Source organism: Peromyscus leucopus, chromosome 7 (assembly GCF_004664715.2).
Source record: "Peromyscus leucopus breed LL Stock chromosome 7, UCI_PerLeu_2.1, whole genome shotgun sequence".
Classification (NCBI taxonomy): domain Eukaryota; kingdom Metazoa; phylum Chordata; class Mammalia; order Rodentia; family Cricetidae; genus Peromyscus; species Peromyscus leucopus.
In genome coordinates this window covers 115,306,677-115,327,603 of record NC_051069.1, presented here as the reverse complement: position 1 = coordinate 115,327,603, position 20,927 = coordinate 115,306,677, and the positions used below count along the sequence as shown (strand labels likewise).

General features: G+C 47.9%; 1 protein-coding gene across 1 annotated transcript in view; it reads left to right on the top strand.

The window, feature by feature from the left end:
• Positions 1 to 4,553: 4,553 nt before the first annotated feature.
• The window catches only part of Tbc1d10a (TBC1 domain family member 10A), a 33,061-nt gene continuing 16,687 nt past the window's right edge, over positions 4,554 to 20,927 (top strand). Inside the window, exon 1 of the mRNA XM_028870658.2 lies at positions 4,554 to 4,839. Coding sequence (XP_028726491.1) covers positions 4,631 to 4,839 — 209 coding nt within the window. The 5' untranslated portion in view covers positions 4,554 to 4,630. The remainder of the gene's footprint in view (positions 4,840 to 20,927) is intronic.

The following is a 20,927-nucleotide window of genomic DNA, read 5'->3' as shown; positions in this document are numbered from 1 at the left end:
CCACCGCCATCCATGATAGAATGTTAGTAGGCCCAGGTTCCAGCAGGCCTGTGCTGTGAGTTCATGGGTACAAAAGCCATGTAACAGCCCCATTTCACTACAATCATACAGTGCTCATAGATTGCTGCCCTTTCCAGAGGACCCTAGATCGGTTCCCAGCATCCAAATCAGATTGGTCACAACTGCCTATAACTTTAGCTGGCCTGAGGACACCTATACACATATAACATACACAGACATACAAATTTTAAAAACATTTAAAAAAAAAAAAAAAACCTTAGCCAGGTGGTGATGGTGCATGCCTTTGATCTCTCAGCACTTGGGAGGCAGAGGCAGGTGGATCTCTGTGAGTTGAGGCCAGCCTGGTCTACAGAGTGAGTTCCAGGACAGCCAGGGCTACCCGGAGAAACCTTATCTCCAAAAACCAAACAACAACAAAAACTTTGAAAGTGCTCTGGCATTAAAGAAATTAACATTGGGAGGTGGAGAGATGGTTCAGTTAGGAGAATGCTTACCAAATAAACTTGAAAACCTGAGTTAGGTCCCTATACCATATAAAACTGGGGATCTCACCACATGGGAAGGCAGAAACAGGAGGATCCCTGGAGCTGGCTGGCCAGCCATTCTGGCCGAATTGGTGAGTTCATTGAGAGACTGTTTTCAGAAAATAAGGTGGAGTATAATTGAGGACGACACTTGACATGGACATCTGGCTTTTCTCATGCACCCACAATCATTTGTGAATGCTTATACCCTGACACATATAAACTAACAATGTGCCTGCTTTGTTCTGAAGGCTTCAGAATCAAAGCACACTGGCTCACCAAGTAATTGCTGACATTCCAATTTTTTTCAGAAGAGGAAAATGGTGTTCTCAAATGATTTTGCACCAGTAATTTAGGACAGCCATGAAGCAACCCACATGGCTTGGATTAAGCTGTTAACTCCACTGCCACAGCTGTAGGCTACGGTGGAAAACAAGACATTCATGAACTTGCAATTTATGAATTTTGTCACCTCTTCCCACTGTTACTGGGAATTTCCATGTACCAAATACTTTAAGGACTTGTCATACTAAAATCTCAATAATTAAGGGTGTTGTTTTTGTTTTTTGTTTGTTTTTTGTTTTTTCCCCCAGTATTTCATTTTACTGATGAGGAAATAGTCTAAAAGAAGCCAGGCATGGTAGTGCCTACCTGGTTCTAGCTCCTTGATTAGTTAGGACAATTGCTTGAGCCAGGAGTTGGAGGCCAGCCTAGGTAACATAGACCCTGGATCAAAAGAAGAAAAGCCTCAGAATTGAGTTATCAACTTTGTCCTGATCCTGAAAGGCAGGTCCCCTTTCTCTGAGATCTCTGGATATCTGGGAGATGGCTACTTTGCATCGTCAGCTTGACTGTTTTGGAGTTACTTAGGAGACACCTCCAGGCATATCCTTGAGGTTTCCAGGAAGGTTGAACTGAAGAGGGAGGAAGAGCCACTGTGAATATGGGGGGCTGAGGTTCAGGACTAAATAAAACAGAAAACGGAACTGGTGGCACATGCCTTGTATCCCAGGGGTTACAGAGCGAGATGTCTAAAAAAAAAACCAAGTAGAGCCACCCACTGTGGTGACGGACTGCATCCTCAAAGTAAGTCCCAGATACATGGACCACCCGCCTTCCCTGGTGCTTTTGTTGGGTGTTTTGCCTCAGTGACCAAGTGCATCTGCTGTGGGACTGGATGGTAGCGCGTTTTGGATTGAGCCTTAGGACGAGGATTGTGAGGTCAAAGTGGATACTGCACCTATCCACTCCAGTTATATCTGGTTCCTCTCTCCTTCCCTGGGAGAGACTCACTGCCTCCTTGGAGCTGTGTTCAGCCATTGGAAAGGAGGAGGAATGTCCTCCTAGACAGGGTTTATGAGCAAAATGGCCTGTGCCTGCTCCCATGTCTGCTGTTGCTCTCTTTTTGTGGAAAACCGAAAGCAAATGGAATGTAGACTGCAGGTCTTCAAGAATGTCAGGCCATGTGGCATCAAGGAAATGGCTGGTGAGTCACTCTAGGCTGAATCCCTTTCTTGGAGCTTGTTCCAGACAGTTTGCAGCCTGTCTTGATCCGGCAGCTCAGACTGTCTCTCTGCTTCCTTTCTGAGCCTGGTTCCCCCCTTAGTTCTTTAGGGAGTGTCAGATGACACTGTGGTAAACCATAGAATACTAGATGAATGAGGAACCGTGCTAAGAGTTGACAATCGAGGGCCGGAAGTTGGATGTTGGGGTTGAGTGCATAGAAGTATAATTGGACCAATTCTTCAAATACAAACATTGTAAGTCCTGGGACTGTCAAACTAGTCTGGGACCTTAGGCAACTGACTACTTCATAGAACCTCAATTCATCTACCTGTAAAATAGGACATATATAATAAAATTACTAAAAGATTATAAGACGTGGCATAACCAGCCAGTTTCGAAAGCAATTCGCCAATTACTCAAAAGGTTAAATAGGGGGTTGGGGATTTAGCTCAGTGGTAGAGCGCTTGCCTAGCAAGCACAAGGCCCTGGGTTCGGTCCTCAGCTCTGAAGAAAAAAAAAAAAAGATTAAATAGGCCATCATGATGGTTGAGTAGATAAAGGCCCGTGCTGCCAAACCTGATGACCTCAGTTTGATACCCAGGATCCATAAGGTGGAAGAAGAAAAATGACTCCTAAAGATCGTCTCTGACTGACTTCTGCATACATGCCATGTATGTACACACACATACACACTACTTATTTATTGTTTTTGATTTTTCAAGGCAGGGTTTCCCTGTGTAGCCCTGACTGTCCTGGAACCCACTCTGTAGACTGAGTGCTGGGGTTAATTTTTTTTTTCTTTTTTTTAAGATTAGCTGGAGTTGCTGGGCGGTGGTGGCACATGCCTTTAATCCCAGCACTTGGGAGGCAGAGCCAGACTGATCTCTTGAGTTTGAGGCCAGCCTGGTCTACAGAATGAGATCTGGGACAGGCACCAAAACTACACAGAGAAACCCTGTCTTCAAAACAAAACAAAAAACAACAAAAAAGATTAACCAGAGTTACCACTAAAATCCAGAAATTCTACTCTTAAGAAATTCTAAGAAAAATGAAATGCTACGTTACCTGGTCAAACATTATTCCTAATAGAAAAAGAAAAAAGCATCCAAGTGGCATTCACTGATGAATAGCGTATAAATGTGGTATGTCAACACACACTAATAAGTGCTCAAATATAGATTTATCTTAGAAGCAATAAAAGAAAGCTTAAGGCCAGCCTGTGTCACATAGCAAGACAAGATCCTCTCTTAAACAGAACTGGTTACACAAAATGGTTGGTAGCCACAGGTAATTGAAATGTCTAGAAAAGCAAATCTGTAGGCACGAAGTAGAATAGTGGTTGCCAGAGACAGACTTGGAAGTAACAGGTTACTGAATAGGAGTTTCTGTGGGCAATAAAAATGTTGGAAAATTTGATTGCAATGATTGCACAACTCTTAAGGATGCTAAAGAGCCATAGTATTATACAACTTATTTGAGATAGGGACATTGTAGCCCAGTTGGCCCAGAAACTCAAAATCTGTCTTAGTCTACTAAGGAGATTGCAGGCATGCATTAATTTTTATTCATTTGTGCATGTGTGGGTGGGGTGATGGAATTCATACCTAGGAAGTATACACTTTAAACATGAATTTGTGGTATGTTACTCATAACAATAAAACCAATGGGGAGCCAGGCATGGTGACCCACAACTGTAAACTCAGCATTTGGAAGACGGGAGTACCTTCGGCTACATAGTAAGCTCAAAGCGCTTTGGAGACCCTATCTCAAAACAAAACAGTACAAATCAACCCTCACTAAAAAAAATAAATTAATTAATTAAAAAAAAAGTGTTGGGAAGGAAAAACATTACAAAGGAAAGTAATGCTTAGGTCAATTTTTTTTGTTTTTGCTGTTATTTTGATTTAGTTTTTCGAGATAGGCTTTCTCTGTGTAACAGGCTGGCTCGAACTCACAGAGATCCGCCTGCCTCTGCCTCCCGGCTGCTGGGATTAAAGGCGTGCGCCACCACCGCCTGGCTCAGTACTATTCTTACAGGGTCTCCCACGAGCTAATTTAAACGCCCCTAAGCAGAGCAGCAAGGTGATTCAGATCCCTAAACCCACTTGCGTCTCGTCACTATTCTTCAAAATGAACGGGCGAAGCAGCCCCACCCATGACCTTGTTTCGCAAGGAGCCGGCCAAGGGAAGCGGAGGCGGGCAGGACCTCCGGGGAAGCCCTGGGCCTTCTTCCCCGAGAGCCGCAGCAGGTGACACGCCAGCCCAGGGCCAACCCGGAAAAGCCAGAAGAGCTAGTCCAGGTGAGTTCTCGTGATTGGCAGCCAGGGAGGGAGGGACCCTGGTGACGGTTGTCCCGCCCCCTCACGTCCGTCCAGTTGGCGCCAGCCTGGAGGAGGGGCTGGGCCCGGGGCCCTCGGCACCCATTGGGCGCGTGGTGGGAGCTCCCTGGGGAGCCGCCCCCAGCTCTGCGGCAGCCAATGGGCGCGGCGCGTGGGCGGGGCGTCGGCAGCGTCGGCGGAGGCCGAGCGGCTGAGGCGGCTGAGGTGGCCGCTGGCGCTCTGGTGGCGGGCGCGGCTAGGATGGCGAAGAGCAGCAGAGAGAATGGGCCGCGCGCGCCCGCAGCGGGCGGGAGCCTGTCGGGGACCCGGGAGAGCCTGGCCCAGGTCCCCGACGCCGCCACTGCCGACGAGCTCAGCTCGCTCGGTTCCGACTCGGAGGCCAACGGCTTCGCCGAGCGCCGCATCGACAAGTTCGGCTTCATCGTGGGTTCGCAGGGCGCCGAGGGCGCGTGAGTAGCGCTGGGGTCTGGGCCGGGCGCGGGACCAGCGCGGGCGTGGGCCTGACCCACCAACGTGTCTCCACTGCCCCATCCCCACGGACCCGCCCCGAGCGGCTGTCTACTTCCTACCTACGTCGGACAGACAGGCCACCCCCTTCCTCCCGGTCCCCACGCCGGTACCCCCCCTTCCCCCCGACCGATTGATCCGCTCCCTCCGAGGGACTCACATTGGCCTCCCGACTGGGGGATAGCCACCAACACCAGCCCCTAGACTCACCAGGTCGCCCTGGCCTTAAGGCTGATTGACTTTGCCACCCCGTGACATGCGCACAGATAGCTGCCCCATACTTTCCCCATAGCTGTTCTCCATCCCTCCCCTCCCCTACAGAATCCTTGTCTTCACCACCTCAGGACCCCCACCCCAGGAAATCTTAGATCGACTTCAGGACTCCCGGCCGGCTCCACCCCACTCCAGGTCACACGAATCCTTACATCTAGACACATAGACACATTGACACTGGCCACCTCCCTCCCAGACACTCCCATCTTGTCACCGACAGTTTCTTTCCATCATGGGAAAGTCAGAGAGTGTCTTTTTCTCTCACACACACACACCTTCTGCCAAAAGGCAGCTTTGTCCATTGTCACAGGCAACAGGTGGGCAGACACTCCCCCTTCCTAGTAGTTATAGGGTGACAGTGCCTCACCTCTAGGATTCACTGCCAGCTTCATCACCACAGGAGCCAGCCAGCAGACTCCCAGGCTGCTGTGTATGTATACTTCCTTCCCAAATCCAGATGTAGGGCAGGAGGAGGAGGGAGGCAGCAGGAGCCCCACTTAAGTAGCACCCCACCCTTGAGCACCCAGGCACCCCACTGGCCATTAGAAAAAGATGAAGCAGTGGAGTAGCACCTTCCTTCCAAGATGAGCATGCTGGGCTACAGCCTTCTATCCCACAGAAGCCCTGGAAGTCAGTCCTCCCAGAGACTTGTGAGTTCATCTGGTGGTCCCCTCAGGAAGATGGCCTCTAGATCCCACTTCATTCCAGCTGTCCTGTGGTATGAGACTAGTGCCACACAGAGAACTGATAAGCCTCCCTCCCATAGCATGCCTCCCACTTTATAGAGACAGAAAGAACCTCATAGTCACCAGGAGAGCCTTACTCCACAATATATCCCTCCCTTTCCTCTGACTAGTTGTGACTGCCCAAGGTGTCCCCAGCTATTCTCAGGACTTACAGAAGTGCTTGACTATCTTAAGAAACCTACTCCATAAAGTCCCATATAAATGTCACTTCCCTAATCTCATAACTCCCCCCGCCAAGAGTCTCTTATTCACCAGGCCTCCTACTCCTTAGGAGGAAAATTTTACAAATCCAGGCTCCTGACCCAAATGGAGTTTCCTCCCACCCACTGGATCTGTTTCTACCCCCCCCCCGCCCCCCATCTAGACTTGCTCACATTAGGCTAAGCCTAGTCCAGTCCCAAACCAGGAGAACTCCTCGATCTCACCCGCCATCCTGACTTTGTCCTGTTTCCTTGGTCTGAGCTTCATGTAGAGAGGATTTAGGGTGTGTTTCAACTGGGGCCAGGGAGGGGTGAGGTCTTGAGCGGTGCGAAGGGACTGTCAGTTTTATTTGTGGGGTCTTGGGAGTAATAGCTCAGATTTGCTGGTAAATTCTAAAGCATGAAAATTCTTCTTCCATGCATATTAGGCATTTAACCAGATTTCAGGGTGCAGGGCGATGTGAGAAAGTGAGGAAGGGCCAGACTTAGGGCTCATACTTGTTGGCTGTGTGACCTTGGGCAGATCATGAATCCCTATCCTGTTTATTCAAGGGCAAAATTAATGCCTATATCCAATGCTACTGAGAAAAGTGAAAATGATACATGGGGTCACCCAGCACCATGCCTAGCACAAGTAATAGCCCAAGAAATAGTTTTCTTTCTCCTTCTAAGGGTCTGAGAAATGAAGAGAAAAATGAGGGCGTACCTCTGGTATTTGTGGGAAGAGTCACCCAATGGGAGCACCTCCCTTTGGCTCTCGTCCCCAATCAGGCAGCCAGATATCTATCTTCTCCACCCTCCAACTGCAAACCTGGGTTGTGGCTCTGCAAGATGCCCTCTCCATCTCCGGTGTCTGTGAGGCCAAGGCCGAAGGAGATCCCCATCTACTTCTGTCTCCCTGCCTCATTTTCTTCAGCTTGTCTGTTAGCAAAATCTCTGGTATCAGAAAGCTTGGCTCTTCCTTGTTTAGTTTATACTGTGGTTCTAAAAAAGCCAAAAGTAAGTCCCTGCCCAAGGCCATAAGAGGGGAAGTTGTGGGAAGTTTCAGGGTGACCGCCCTGAACCTAGTCTCGTGGTTGATGGCTAGGAGTCCATGTGCTATCCCAGAGAAGTGAAACATTAGCACAAAGGCCTGCAGTGGAGACGATGGGGACTCTGTCTCCAGTTTAAGGTCCATTTCAGACACCCTGGGCCGAAGGTTGCCTCAATACAGGTCAGTTTTGGTAGTTGCCAGGGGCTGTGGGCATGGGAAAGAAACCAGAGGTTTCCTCATTCTAGTGTCTGTTGCATTCTGGCCTAAAGTATATCATAAAATTATAGGCTAAGCTGGAATGGATCTTAAGAGATTGACCAATATAGCCTGTGTCTAGAAGATAAAATAGACCAGAGAAGCAAAAACTTGCTTAAGTTCACTTAGCCTATTACAGCAGAACTAGAATTGGGATCCAGGATGTGAGAATCCCATGAGGACCAGCTTCACCATCCATAATTGTGGCCCTTCACCCCCATCATGAAATCGGTTGGCAGGCAGGTAAAACTGAAGATAACTAATGGGAATCTACCTGCCATTACAATCCCTTGCTTCCTCCACACTTCTTACACCCTTGACCGTGTAGGGGCTAACAGGAATGGCCAGGAAGGGTAGGAGCATGTTTGTCATTGGTCTGATTAGCTTAGGTAGGGCTGGACCAACCAGGGTTATTCACCTTTTTCTCCTCAGATCTGCAGTGGAGTAAATGCTCAATATTTATTAATTGAATGATTTACTGCTAGATATTCCAAGTTAGAAAACTAAAAGTGAAGTGAACTTGGAGGTGACCACTGTCATACAGATAGGTGGGAAACAAGTATTAGCCTTGCTTTTTCAGTCTGTTAGGAGAAAAGCTGGGGGTTGACCCCCAAGTTACTATGCTGTTCCACTTTTCCCATCTTGTCATTCAGCCTGCTCTGTAGGGAACCTTTTGTGGGACTGAACTGTTTCCTGTCTTCTCTTGAGCAGTAGCCAAAGGCAAGAAAGCAACTAGCCCATGAATGACCATGTGGGTGGCACAGCCACAGACAGAGGCCCTGGCAACATTAGTTCTGGGTTAGTCCAAGACTTAGCTGGACAGTGAAATTCCAAGAAGACCAGGTGTTGTGAGCAGGGAAGGGCGGGAGAGGATGAGTGATGTCACCCTTCCATCTCTTGAGGGAGAAGAGTGACCTATCTGATGGTCCTTCTGCAGCTGAAAGTTGGTCAGGAGGGGGAAAGGACGTAAGTTAAAGCCCTGGTAGCTGGAGAGGTAAATCCCTAACCTTCCTCTCCTTTTCTCAAGTGATTATCAGCACTAGCCTGAGGCTGGAGCTTCCCACCCTGCCTCTCTATCAGCTCAATATGTAGGCCAGATGAGTCAGGAGTTACACTCTTTGGGATCCTGTGGGCATTGACTTCCTGTTCGGGAAGCAAGTGAGTTGAGCTGAGCTCAGGGAGAAACATATGGAACCGTAGTATTGTCTTCTTTAATCCCCTGGTTCCCTCTCTTCTAACCAATTATATCAGTCCAATGACTTTGGAAGTCATAGAACTGGCTTAATTGGCATCCTTACAGATTGTTCTGTGCCAGTTTTTGTTGAGGTGGGGCCAGGGCTCTCCTGGCAAGCCAGAGCCTGCCTCTTTGCTGTGCTGCCTCCACTGCCTTTTTTAGTTTGTAAGCTCAGACTATGCACTTCTCTTGAGGTATTCCAGGTCCCAGGAGAGCATGGAGCTGGCAGTGAGTGGTCCCTGGGTAGTTCATTGGGAAGAATATAGCTGTACACGTGTGGCCCAGGTCCTTGACTCTAGACCGTGAGCCTTCCCATTTGTTTCCCTCATTCCTTCTCTCGGCCTCTAAGGAAAGTCCAGTTTGATGGCCCTGTTCAAGATCTGACTTGGTAAAGGAGGAGGCAGCTCGACAGCTGCTGTCCTGGGAAGGTGCCTGTGTGTCCAGTTTCTAGAAACCCTAAGCTGTGGGAAAGAGATAAGCGGTGGAGCCTGCTTGATGTTTTGTCTTCCCAGCATCTGGCCTGAAATAGGACCTGGGGGTAGGGGATAACAATACCTGACTGAGCCGGGCCGTGGTGGCGCACACCTTTAATCCCAGTACTCGGGAGGCAGAGGCAGATGGATCTCTCTGGGAGTTCAAGGCCAGCCTGAGCTACAGAGTGAGTTCCAGGACAGGCACAAAGCTACACAGAGAAACCCTGTCTCCAAAAACCAAAAGAAAAAAAAAATCTGACTGAGGCTCAGTCACCCAATCTGTTTGCATCAGGGTGGGGGAAGAAGGTAGTGCTGGGCCCTCTCCTAATACAACCTCTGGAGCCTGGCTGTCTGTGTGACTTAGAACATGTTGCCTCATTTCTGAACTTCAGTGTCTTACCCATGAAAGACTATGCTAGTGCTGACTTTTTGGGGTTGCTGTGAGGTTTAAATGAACTGATGTGTGAAAAGAGCCTGGGACAGAGTAGGTGCTCAGTGACTATTAACTCCCCTTTTAAAGATGAGTAGTTAGTGATCTACCCTCCACCTCAGGCCATAGTGAGAAGAGAAAATCCTAATCCAGGTGAACCTCACTTCCCTTGAAGGGGTGGCAGTCTCAATTCTGAACATAAGCACCTGAAGACTTCAGAAAAGAGTGCCCCAAATTTATCACCTGATAAATCCTGAAGCAGCCAGGCCAATTTTCTTCCTCCCAGGTGGGTTCTGTGGGGAGAATCCTAGAAGGGAGAAAACTGGCCTGGCTGCCCCACTGTCAAGCCAGCAGTCCTGCTTATGAGCTCCCTTAGCCAGGAGTTTAGGGCAGCTGCCACCTTGGATTTCTTTGTTTCATCTTCCCTTTCTCCACCTCTCCTACCCGACACTACTCTGCTGCTTCTCTAGCTCTTCAGAAGCCAGCACAGATTAGCTCTTTACTTCTGCTTAGGTAGTGAGGTAGTCAGCCCATGCAGCAGCCTGGGGAGCCAGCTAAAGGCTTCATTTTGCTAGCTTAGCCACTTTAGCAGTGAGCTTATTTCCCAGATACTCTTGAATACCTGCTCTGCCAGATGCTATGATTGGCACAAGAACTGAACAAGACATCTCTGTCTTGTTACCCTCAAGGAATTCAGACTGGTTGAAAGACAGAACCACAAACAAATCTTTGCAATGTTGAGTGATAAAGGCTGTAATTGAGGTGTGCAGCTGCTCTTAGAGTCTATAAGAGGAAGCAGCAACTTTGCCTACAGGAGCCTATGAAGAAGTACCATTTGATCCCAGCATTCAGAAGGGACAACAAGGTCTTTTTCATTGGCTAGGAAGGACTTCGTGCAACATCCCACCCAAAAGCCAGCTCTTTGAGAAGTTTAATGTGCTAAGAGCAGAGGTGGCAGGCAGGATGAAAGCAAGGGTAGGTTGGGAAAAGAGATTAGGCAGACAGCCCTGAATGCCAGCCTGAGTCCCCGTGTTCAGAGGGGTTAGGTGTTGAAGATGGCAGAAAGAGGAGCTAGATCACAGGCGATGAGATTGTCATGAGAATCCAAGATAGGCCAGAGGATCTATGGTGGGACTAGGAAGTCTATAACCAGGGGAGGAAGAGACTGGCAAGTCATTAGAGCTCGGACAGTGGCTAGCCCGAGAGTGACAGAGGTGGAAAGGCCTTTACACAGCCTATCCTGGAGCCTTTGCAGTGGGCTGCTGTTGATTGGCCTTTGTCATGTCCCCAAGGTGTATACTTGGCCGGAAGGCCCAGGGCACATCAAGGGGCTCTTTGTCTCTAGCAGGAGAGAGTTGGCTGACCTGGCTGGGGGAGGCAGGAGGGTGAGTAACACTGAGCTTTGTAGTTGCTGCCTGGTAAACAAATTGGATGGGAAGAAAAGCTACAAGGAGAGCCAGGCTTCTCTCCAAGGAGCTAGGAGTGAGACTGAGGACAGAGAAATCCTTCCTTAGGGTAGCATGGCAGCTAGGACAGATGACAACCAAGGGGCAGTCTGAGTTCATGGAGAATCTTTTTTTGTTGTTGTTTTGATTTTGTTTTTTGAGACAGGGTTTTTCTGGGTAGCCCTGGCTGTCTTGGAACTCGCTTTGTAGACTAGGCTGGCCTCGAACTCACAGAGATCCTCCTGCCTCTGCCTCCCAAGTGCTAGGATTAAAGATGTGCGCCACCACCACCCGGCTTCATGGAGTGTCTATTTTCTTCTTCCAGCTGGTGCCTTAGCTGGGACAGATGAGTCCAGTATCTATGAGAGGCAAGCTTCTAGCAAGTCCTATAGAGTCTAGCTGGAAACATGGCTTTAGGCTATGGGATGGGGAAAGTACTACTACTAAGCACAGGGGTATGAGGGTGCTGGTGCCAGCTTTCCAATGGACTCCTGTGTTTCATGACTTAAGTGTGTCTCCTCATTCAATCACAGAGCTAGTTCCCTGCTTTTTATCCAGCATTTACTATATGGGTAGCCCTGTGTCAGCTTCCAGATAGAAACCGGTCTTGCTTTCAAGTGACTTATAGTCTAACAGGAAGTTATACATTAGACAAGTAGTTACGGGTACAGCTATGTACAAAGGATTGTGAGGCTCAAATAAGATAACTGGATTAGGAACACAGTGCAAACAAAGGCTTCTGAGCAGGGATCAAAAGACCCTAGTCCTGGGTCTCCCTGAGCTACTAAGTAGCTGTGTGACCTTGAGAAGGCTGTTTGCTTTTTTCTTTTTTGGAGCTGAGGACCGAACCCCTACCACTGAGCTGAATCCCCAACCCCAAGAAGGCTGCTTTCTAAACCTCAGTTTCCCTGCATAGAAAATAGAGTTCATCTATCTCAAACATTCTGAGAAATGACCTTGGAAAAATGCTTTGTTAGGTAGTCCCAACCCAAGGGGTCATTGTGGCACATTCCACAGAAGCCAGCACTTCAGCATACTTTGTTCTTTTTTTTTTTTCTTTTTTTTTTTTTTCTTTTGGTTTTTCGAGACTGGGTTTCTCTGTGTAGCTTTGCGCCTTTCCTGGAACTCACTTGGTAGCCCAGGCTGGCCTCGAACTCACAGAGATCCACCTGGCTCTGCCTCCCCATACTTTGTTCTTACGTGAGCTTTGTGCACAGAACCAGTGGTCCTCATGTGTGTGGAGATGTATTCAGACTGAAGGATGCTTTATCTCTTCTTCTTTTTTTTGTTTTGTTTTGTTTTGTTTTGTTTTGTTTTGTTTTTTGAGACAGGGTTTTTCTGTGTAACAGCCTTGTCTGTCCTGGAACTCTCTCTGTAGACCAGGCTGGCCTTGAACCCACAGAAATCTGCCTGGCTCTGCCTCCCGAGTGCTGGGACTAAAGGTTTGTACCACCACCCAGCAATTTATTTCTTTTTTTAATTTTTAAAAAAGCTTTTAGTTTTTGGATTATAATATAATTACATTATTTTCTCTTTCCCTTCCCTTCCTCCAAATCCTCACACATACCCCACTCTGCTGAAATTTATGGCCTTGTCTTTAGTTGTCACTCATGTGCATTGTGTGTGTGTGTGTGTATGTATTTCTAAACATATAAATACAACCTGCACAGTCAGTGTAATGTTACTTGTATGCATATGTGTTCAGGGCTGATCATTTGGTATTGGTTAACCTATAGGTGAGCTCTGTGAAGACTGTTTCTCCCAGTCTTCAGCTCTCATTCCTCAATTGTCTGTGGTTCTTTATTTAGTGTTGATCCCTGTGTGCTTTCCTTCTTCCACATTAGCGTGTCTATTGGTGTCCGTGCCAGCCTTGTTTAGGTCATGGCAAGCATCGTGTTGATGAGACTTTCTGGGTGTCTTTATTTAGTTTGAGTCAGTGTCTCATTATGGAGCCCTGGCTGGCCTGGAACCCCTATAGATCTCCCTGAGCTCAGGGAGATCTGCCTGATTCTGCCTCCTGAGTGCTGGGATTAAGAACTGGTGTAACTATGCCAAGCTTTATCTTTTTAGTCTCTGGTAATCATTACGGGAGCAATGGGAAATGGATGGAGTAAGGGTTATTTTGTTTGTTTACAGGCAGGGAAAGTGACTGAGCAAGGGATGGAACTGGGCCTGCTATCTGGGGTCCCAATTTTACACCCTACTAAAGCTGGTGATCACCTTGTGTACTCTTCCTGCCACAGTCTTAGGACTTCAGCCTAGCCCCAAATGTTTACTTTTCCTAGCAGGTCTTCTGTGTTGTTATGCAGATAGTGCAACTCCTGTCCCCTCACATGTACCCTGAGATGAGACAGGAACAGCTGGGTGTGAGGGATCCAGGAGAGTGCGTAAGTTCCAGGAGCTCTTGCTCCTTCTTAGTGCATCTGGGCCCTGGACACTGCATGTACAGAACAGTCTTTCTAGTCTATCTTCTGGAAGATGCTGGTTTTTGTTTTTGTTTTCTTTTTCTTCCCTGTCTTGACTTAAAGGGAAGGACAACCTAGACTTGGGTCTGGGAGAGCCCAAGTTCAAGACATCAGCAGACTTGGCTCTCAGTCCTCCTTCTGACACTTTCCAGCCGTGTGACTTCTCTGAACCCCTAAATAGGACATTGGTGTCATTAGAAGAGGGAGAAGTTAGGATGATGTTTAAAAATGACCCAGCACATCTGCCACAGAGTAAGGGCTCTGTGTCCTCGATGCATGATGGCTTTCACACTTTATATTTATTTATCTATTTTTGGTTCTTTAAGACAGGGTTTTTCTTTGTAGCCCTGGCCGTCACTCTGTAGACCAGGCTGGCCTTGAACTCAGAGATCTGTCTGCCTCTACCTCCCAAGTGCTGGGATTAAAGACATGCCCCACCACCGCCCTGCCAGCTTTCACACATCAAGTGTGAGATTTAAGAGCTAAGTGGATCTCTGTGAGTTTGAAGCCAGCCTGGTTTGCATAGTGAGGCCATCTTGAGATACATACATACATGCATACATACATAATACATACATACATACATACATACATACATACATACATATAAACAACAGACTCAGCTCTCTCTTCCTCTGTCCCTCTCTCATGGGCTTTTAGTACAATTGTAAGGAAGTAAGGCAGTGTAGGCATGAAGATTGAGCTTCCCTCATGTGCTCGGCTCACTCACCCATGGTCTTGGGGGTAAGGCAGGAGCCAGTTGCACTCAGCTTGAGGTCAGGAGCTCCCTGACCTACCAGGGCAGGTTGGGAATTCCCCTATTAGTTCCTTATTGAGTCATTTGCAGCAAGGTCCTCTGACCGCCCTGACTCTAGAACGGCTCTTCCTTCTCTGTGCCCTATGAAGAATAAACAGAAGTGAGAGTAGAGAACTTCAGGGCCAGTGTGTGGCCAGAGGGCTGCCTGGGTCCTGTACCCTCCTAGGGCCACCTAGTAGTCACCTGAGAAAGAGTCCAAGTTTGCCTCATAATTATCACCACCACTCTCCCTCTCTATGCCTTGTGGGTCTTTGTCCTGGCTTCCTGGCATGCCTAGGTGACCCCTCCATTCTCTCACCACCATTATCATAATGCCATTTCACAAAAGAGCCCGGGCTGTCATCTGCCTCTTCTCACTTAACTCTGTGAGATGTGATTATCATTATAAACCCCATTTTACATCGGCAGGAGCCAAATCCCAGAGAGCTAAAGTGACTTGCAAAGTGCTATGCTGCTTGTGAGTTGGAGTTCATTGAGCTCTAAGCTCCCAGGGTCGGTGAAAGCTTCTGTGCATCCCACTAAGTGCTGAAGTTGGGTGGCACAGTCAGAGAAGAGCAGAGGGGCTACTTTCACCTGCCAGGGCTTGCTTGCCATAAACCCTAAGCAGTGATGATTAGCTTGCTGAAAATCTGAGTTTTCTCATCTGCCAAGTGGGGTTGGTAATTGGAGAATGCATCTCATGGGCTTTGTTACCAGGGTTAAATGAAATGATGTCAATTGGATGCTGAGCAGTGTCTGGTGCTTTAGCGAGCGCCTGGTAAGTGTTATCACAGACATTCAGTTAAGTTAATTGAATAGGAGAACTGTAATGTTGTAAAAGGCCATTCAAGCAAATCTGAGCTCAGCCTTGTGCTGGCCTTCAAGATCCAGAGCTGTGTTAGGCTGGAGAGGGTGTATTCCTACTGCGCACCTGCCTGGTCTCAAGGCAGAGTCAGTATTCCCAGCTTGTTGCTGAGAACTCAGGCCTGAGGTTTCCCTCCTCAGTATTCCCACCATGTATGTGTTGATCAAGTGCCAGCCAAGCAGGTACTAGGTAATGTTCTTAGCCTGAGACACACTGCAGAGAATGGCCCAATGGAGCTCTCTAGGAGCATACCTCCTCAAGGAATGCTGCCTCAGCAGAGCAGAGGTCAGGTGGGGAAGCTGGACCTGCTCTGCTGGACTGCTCACATTCCCCACACGAGCTGTGCCCTTCCTATTAGCTCGCACTTACACATACTGGGCCTTCTGCCTGGTATGTTCTTTCCCCCTTTCTCAGCCTAGCCACTTCCTGTCAGCCTTCAAACCCCAATTTAAAAGTCAGCTCCCCAAACTTCTCCACCCTCACCCTGGGGGGCTTCTTGTAGATTCCTAGCACCTTTCACAAGCTCTGTGCCTGCATTTCAATGTGTGTAAGTTAGTTATCCTCCCAGCTGCCTCTCTGCAACATTGGCTTTCTCAAGGGCAGGGGCTGTATTTTATTCATCTTTACAGCAAGGCTCTGGAGAGATGTGTATGGAATGAATTGTGCTGATTGTGCTGTGCCTGGAGCAGTTAGAGGTGATGGAAAGATGAGAGGCAGTTTGAATGAGGTGGTCATTCTGCAGTGGTCAGTAGGAGCCAGTTAGAAGTGGCTCAGGGAAGGGACACCTAGAGTTAAAACCAGGAGTGAAAAGAGTAATGTGCGAGGGGACAGGAGGATTGGAGAGCCAGAGCCTACAATTTCTGTTGTAGATGGGGACAGTAGGGAACCGTGAAGAAGTTTCACACGGAGAGACCTTGTGAACACAAGGAGCCAGGACAGTTCGGTAAGAACTAACAAAACTGTGAGGATGGCTTGGGAGTCACACATAGATCAGGCTGGACTCTGGGCATCTGTAAGGGAGATTGTGATCCAAGTACTCAGTCAACAGGCAGAAAATTTCAAGCACCTCTCTGCCTGACCACAGTTAGGTTTTGGGGAAGTGATGTCTTCTGTTAAGAAAAGGCTCCCCAAGTTCCTATAGTTGTCAGGGAGAGCTGCCTTGGGGATTGTGCTATCTATGCCCTTTCCCAGCTCAGTGGACTAGAAGAGGATTCCTTGATTTTGGAGTCTGCAAAACAGAACAGGGTGGAGCTGAGTAGAGTGGAGAGCTGGGCAGAGGCCCAGGATGCCGAGGCCAGTGAAGGGTGGAGAGAACCTGTTTACCATTGTGCACTGACCCAGAGCCGGAAGGAGCAGAGCCAGTAAATGCCTCATGGGATAGAGAGGCTGGCCCAGAACTACTGCTGGGAGTGAGGGAGAGTGAAGCTAGTAAGCCAGACTCTCTCACCCAGACAGGAGCCACTGCCAGCCAGCTCCAAAGCAGAGTGGCCAGGCCACAGGAGGGAACACTAGACTACTACAGACATCACCCTTTCCCCTACCACTCACACATGTCCTTGGGCAAGTCACTTACCCTCTGGACACCAGACCTCCCCAGTTGTCTAGAAAGGGTATTCTTGCTGGGCGGTGGTGGCACACGCCTTTAGTTCCAGCACTCGGGAGGCAGAGCCAGGTGGATCTCTGTGAGTTCAAGGCCAGCCTGGTCTACAGAGCGAGATCCAGAACAGGCACCAAAACTACACAGAGAAACACTATCTTGGGGGGGGGCAGGAAAGTGGGGGTATTCTTTTTGTTTTTTGTTTGTTGTTGTTTTTGTTTGTTTGTTTGTTTTGTTTTTTTGAGACAGGGTTTTTCTGTGTAACAGTCCTGACTGTCCTGGAACTCAGAGATGCATCCAGCTGCCTCTGCCTCCCACTGCTGGGATTAAAGATACCACCTGGAAAGGGTATCTTAACTGTGTGATCTGATGGGCCTGGCTGTCAGCCATTTGCACACCCTAACTACCTTCTCCCATACTCTAGTTTTCCTCTCCCTTTCTATGAAACTGGCTGTAAAGCTATGTGCACTTTCAGGCATTACTGCCTTGTAGATAGAGTAATGAACTCTAGAAGTTATCACCCAGTGTGTAGAGAGGGCTACCTTCTTTATCTTTATTTCTCTTCCCAGCTCTCCTTCCCTCACTGTCTCTGGACTCATAGTTAACCATACTTTCTCTGCATATTCCTAATTTTCCACACTTTGATTGAGACTTCCTCCAGTGACCCTGTCTCTATCCTAGAGGCCCAGCTGTGAAAGACTGTTTCATATCTTCTGTCTTTCTCAACTTAAAAGGTAGGGAAGAGGAGAGAAAGGGAGTATTACAAAAACAGAGTCTGTTATGTGTCGGGCACTTTATATCTATTAGACAGGTTAGTGTCTAAGTGGTAGTCTCCACTTATAGGCTAACTAATGTGGGCAGATTGCTTAACCATGCTGAATGGAGGTAATAAGTAAGAACTACTTCCAGAGGGAAATGTATGCCCTGTGGTGGCTTGGTAGAGTTAGTACATAGCCAGTTCTTTTTTTTTTTTTTTTCCCTGAGACAGGGTTTCTCTGTGTAGCTTTGCGCCTTTCCTGGAACTCACTTGGTAGCCCAGGCTGGCCTCGAACTCACAGAGATCCACCTGGCTCTGCCTCCCGAGTGCTGGGATCAAAGGCGTGCGCCGCCGCCGCCGCCGCCGCCGCCGCCGCCGCCGCCGCCGCCGCCGCCACCGCCCGGCTCATAGCCAGTTCTTGAGACATGTCATCTTTACTGTTGCTCCCTGGGCAGGTTATATAGCCGCCTTATTAGAGATGAGAAACTAGAAGCTTAGAGGATGGAGAAACAGAGCCCTTCTATGTTTCACATAGCTGTGATAGACGCCAGGAATTATAGTTTATGTGTCATAGAGTAAATAGCATCATCTTGTGGGCCTCTATGACTTCTAGGTAAAATGAGGATGATCTTGTCCTCCCTACCTCCAGGAACTGCATTTGGGAACTAGTTAGAAGAAAAAAATGAGTGTGAAAGTTCTGTCTGTAAATACAAGTTGTGAACTAGGTGCCATTTTCTGGCTATCTATCCACAGTATATGTTTATTCCTCATTGCAGTCCTGTGTAATACAAGGAGTGTATTGTGGTCCCAATAAAGATGAAGTAGTACTGGGGACGCAGCTCGGTGATGACTGCCTTTTTACATCATACCCAAGGCCCAAGGCTTAAACCAGAAATCAGCAGCGGGAAGAATGCACCAGCTCATGGTTTCCAGCTGGTAGATGGAAGAACTGTAATGCAGTCGTAGGTGGGTTGGCTTCAGGAGTGTCCCCACTCTTGATTTTCTTCCATGTCCTATTTAGTATCCCTGATAAGTGAGATGAAAAGCACCAGTCCTGTGGTCTGTGACTTTAGAAAGAATGTCTGCTTAGGGTTCATGGAGTGAGCTTGTAGGAGGGGAACCAAGGTATATCTTCCACAAAGGATATAGAGGTTCTGGCCATGTGCAGTACCCTTACTGAGTTTGCCAAGCTAGGGAGTTGAGAGCAGAAGTCTAAAAGGACTAGAGAGAGAAACTTCCAGGAACCTTAGGAACTGGGCTTGTCCCTCTGAGCTTTTGGAAGCCTCTAGCTTCTGAATTTTGGGAGAGCTTGCAGAGAGTGGGGTATATGAAATGTCACTGCCACCTTGGGCCATAGCATGGCACAACACAGCTAGGTCTGGGAGCCTGGAAGCCTGGAAGGATCTGTAGCCAGTTACCACCTTCCTCTTCTCTGAGCTTCCTTCTCAGGAGGCAGGGCTATTGGCAAACAGCCTAGGCATACCATCTACAACTGAGGTTGTGCTTGCCAGCAATGCCTGTCCATCCTATTGGCCTTGCTGAGCCATGTTACACATAGGCTGACTACTCACTATAGCTGCAAGAACACGGAGTGGGAGATGAACTGTCTCCAAGGGCCTACAGGCCAGATAAGGGTCCAGTTTCTGCAGACTCCTGTAGGGAGTCAGAGGCAATGCAGGAGTTACTGTGGCAGAGGAGAAGCTCTGATTCAGCCACTTACTTTCTAGCCTTGTGACTGCCTAAACTTCTCTGGCCAGCTCTCTTTATTGCCCAAGTGGAAATGATAGTTAACCAATTAGGGCTCCTTTCATGGACATTAGAGAGACGAAGACAATTACTATAGGTAGAAGTGCCTTGTATGTCTGAATATAATATACATGGAAGTAATGATGTCATAGAATGTGGTATTGTGTTCCCCAAAATATTGTGCACCCTAATAAACTTATCTGGGGTCAGAGACAGAACAGCCACTAGATACAAAGGCTAGAAAATGGTGGCACTCACACCTTTAATCCCAGAAAGCCAGCCTTTAACCCTAGGGAGTGGTGGTAGAAAGCAGAAAGGTATATAAGGCGTGAGGACCAGAAACTAGAAGCATTTGGCTGGTTAAGCATTTGGCTGGTTAAGCTTTCAGGCTTTCTAGCAGCACAGTTCAGCTGAGAGCCATTGGGATGAGGAAACAGAAGCTTCCAGTCTGAGGAAACAAGACCAGCTGAGAAGTTGGCCAGGTGAGGTTAGCTGTGGCCTGTTCTGTATCTCTGATCTTCCAGCTTCACCCCAATACCTGGCTCACAGGTTTGATTTTATTAATAAGAACTGTTAAGATTCCTGCTACATCATAGAGAAAATCAGGAATAGGAGTTACTGCAAAAGTGTGAGACCTGATTCAACTGGGGGGTAAGGGTGGGATAGTACTAAGAGTATGAGCAAACCCACACTGTAATGAACATTCATTTTAGACATAATGTCTCCATCCATTCATGCAGTTACTGGAGTCAGTTCCAGAGGAGTATATGTAACTTTAAAAATTCTTTTTCTGCACACAGGAGGCAGAGGCAGGTGGGTCTCTGAGCTCAAGGCCAGCCTGGTCTACAGAGTAAATTCTAGGACAACCAGGATTACATAGAGAAACCCTATCTCAACCCCCCCCCCCAAATAAATAAGATTATTTTGTTAAGTGTGTGTGTGTGTGTGTGTGTGTGTGTGTGTGTGTGTGTGTGTGTGTGTAGGGAAAACATGAGTCTCAGGGATCCGAATTCTGGTGTCAAGCTTGGAGGCAAGTACCTTCACCCACTGAATCATCTCACTGTCCTGTAAGTAGCTTTCTGGTTGTTTGGGTTTCAGTCTGTAGTCCAGGATAGCCTCAAACTCATGGCACTCTTCCAGGTACTGGGATTTATGCAGGTACTAGGCCCAGCTTGCCTAACTTTAAAAAATTGTATGACATTGACTTGAAAATCAGAGTGCATATTTATTTATTTATTTATTGGTTTTTTGAGACAGGGTTTCTCTGTATAGCTTTGGAGCCTGTCCTGGAACTCGCTGGGTAGCCCAGGCTGGCCTCAAACTCACAGAGATCCGCCTGCCCCTGCCTCCTGAGTGCTGGGATTAAGGGCCGCCGCCGCCACCTGGCCAGAGTGCATATTTATACATGTAAGGGCTACTTATTTCATAAAACATTTCAGTTATGTGTATGTATACTTAGTATAGAATGTAGGTTTTACTGTGGGTCTCAATTTAAAGTATGAGAAACAGTGTTCTAGGCCAGGGTGAAGTTCTGCAAGTTGGGGGATAGTTATGGCACACAGATGGGCAGGCTGTCAGGATACTAAAGGCTTGGCTTCTGGGTGTGTAGGACTGTAGTGTAAGGGTCAAGGACATGGACAGGCGTCACACAGCCCTGGGTTTCATCTCAACTTGCTTCGTACAGCTATGCTTGTAGGTCTGGCATTCTATTGTTA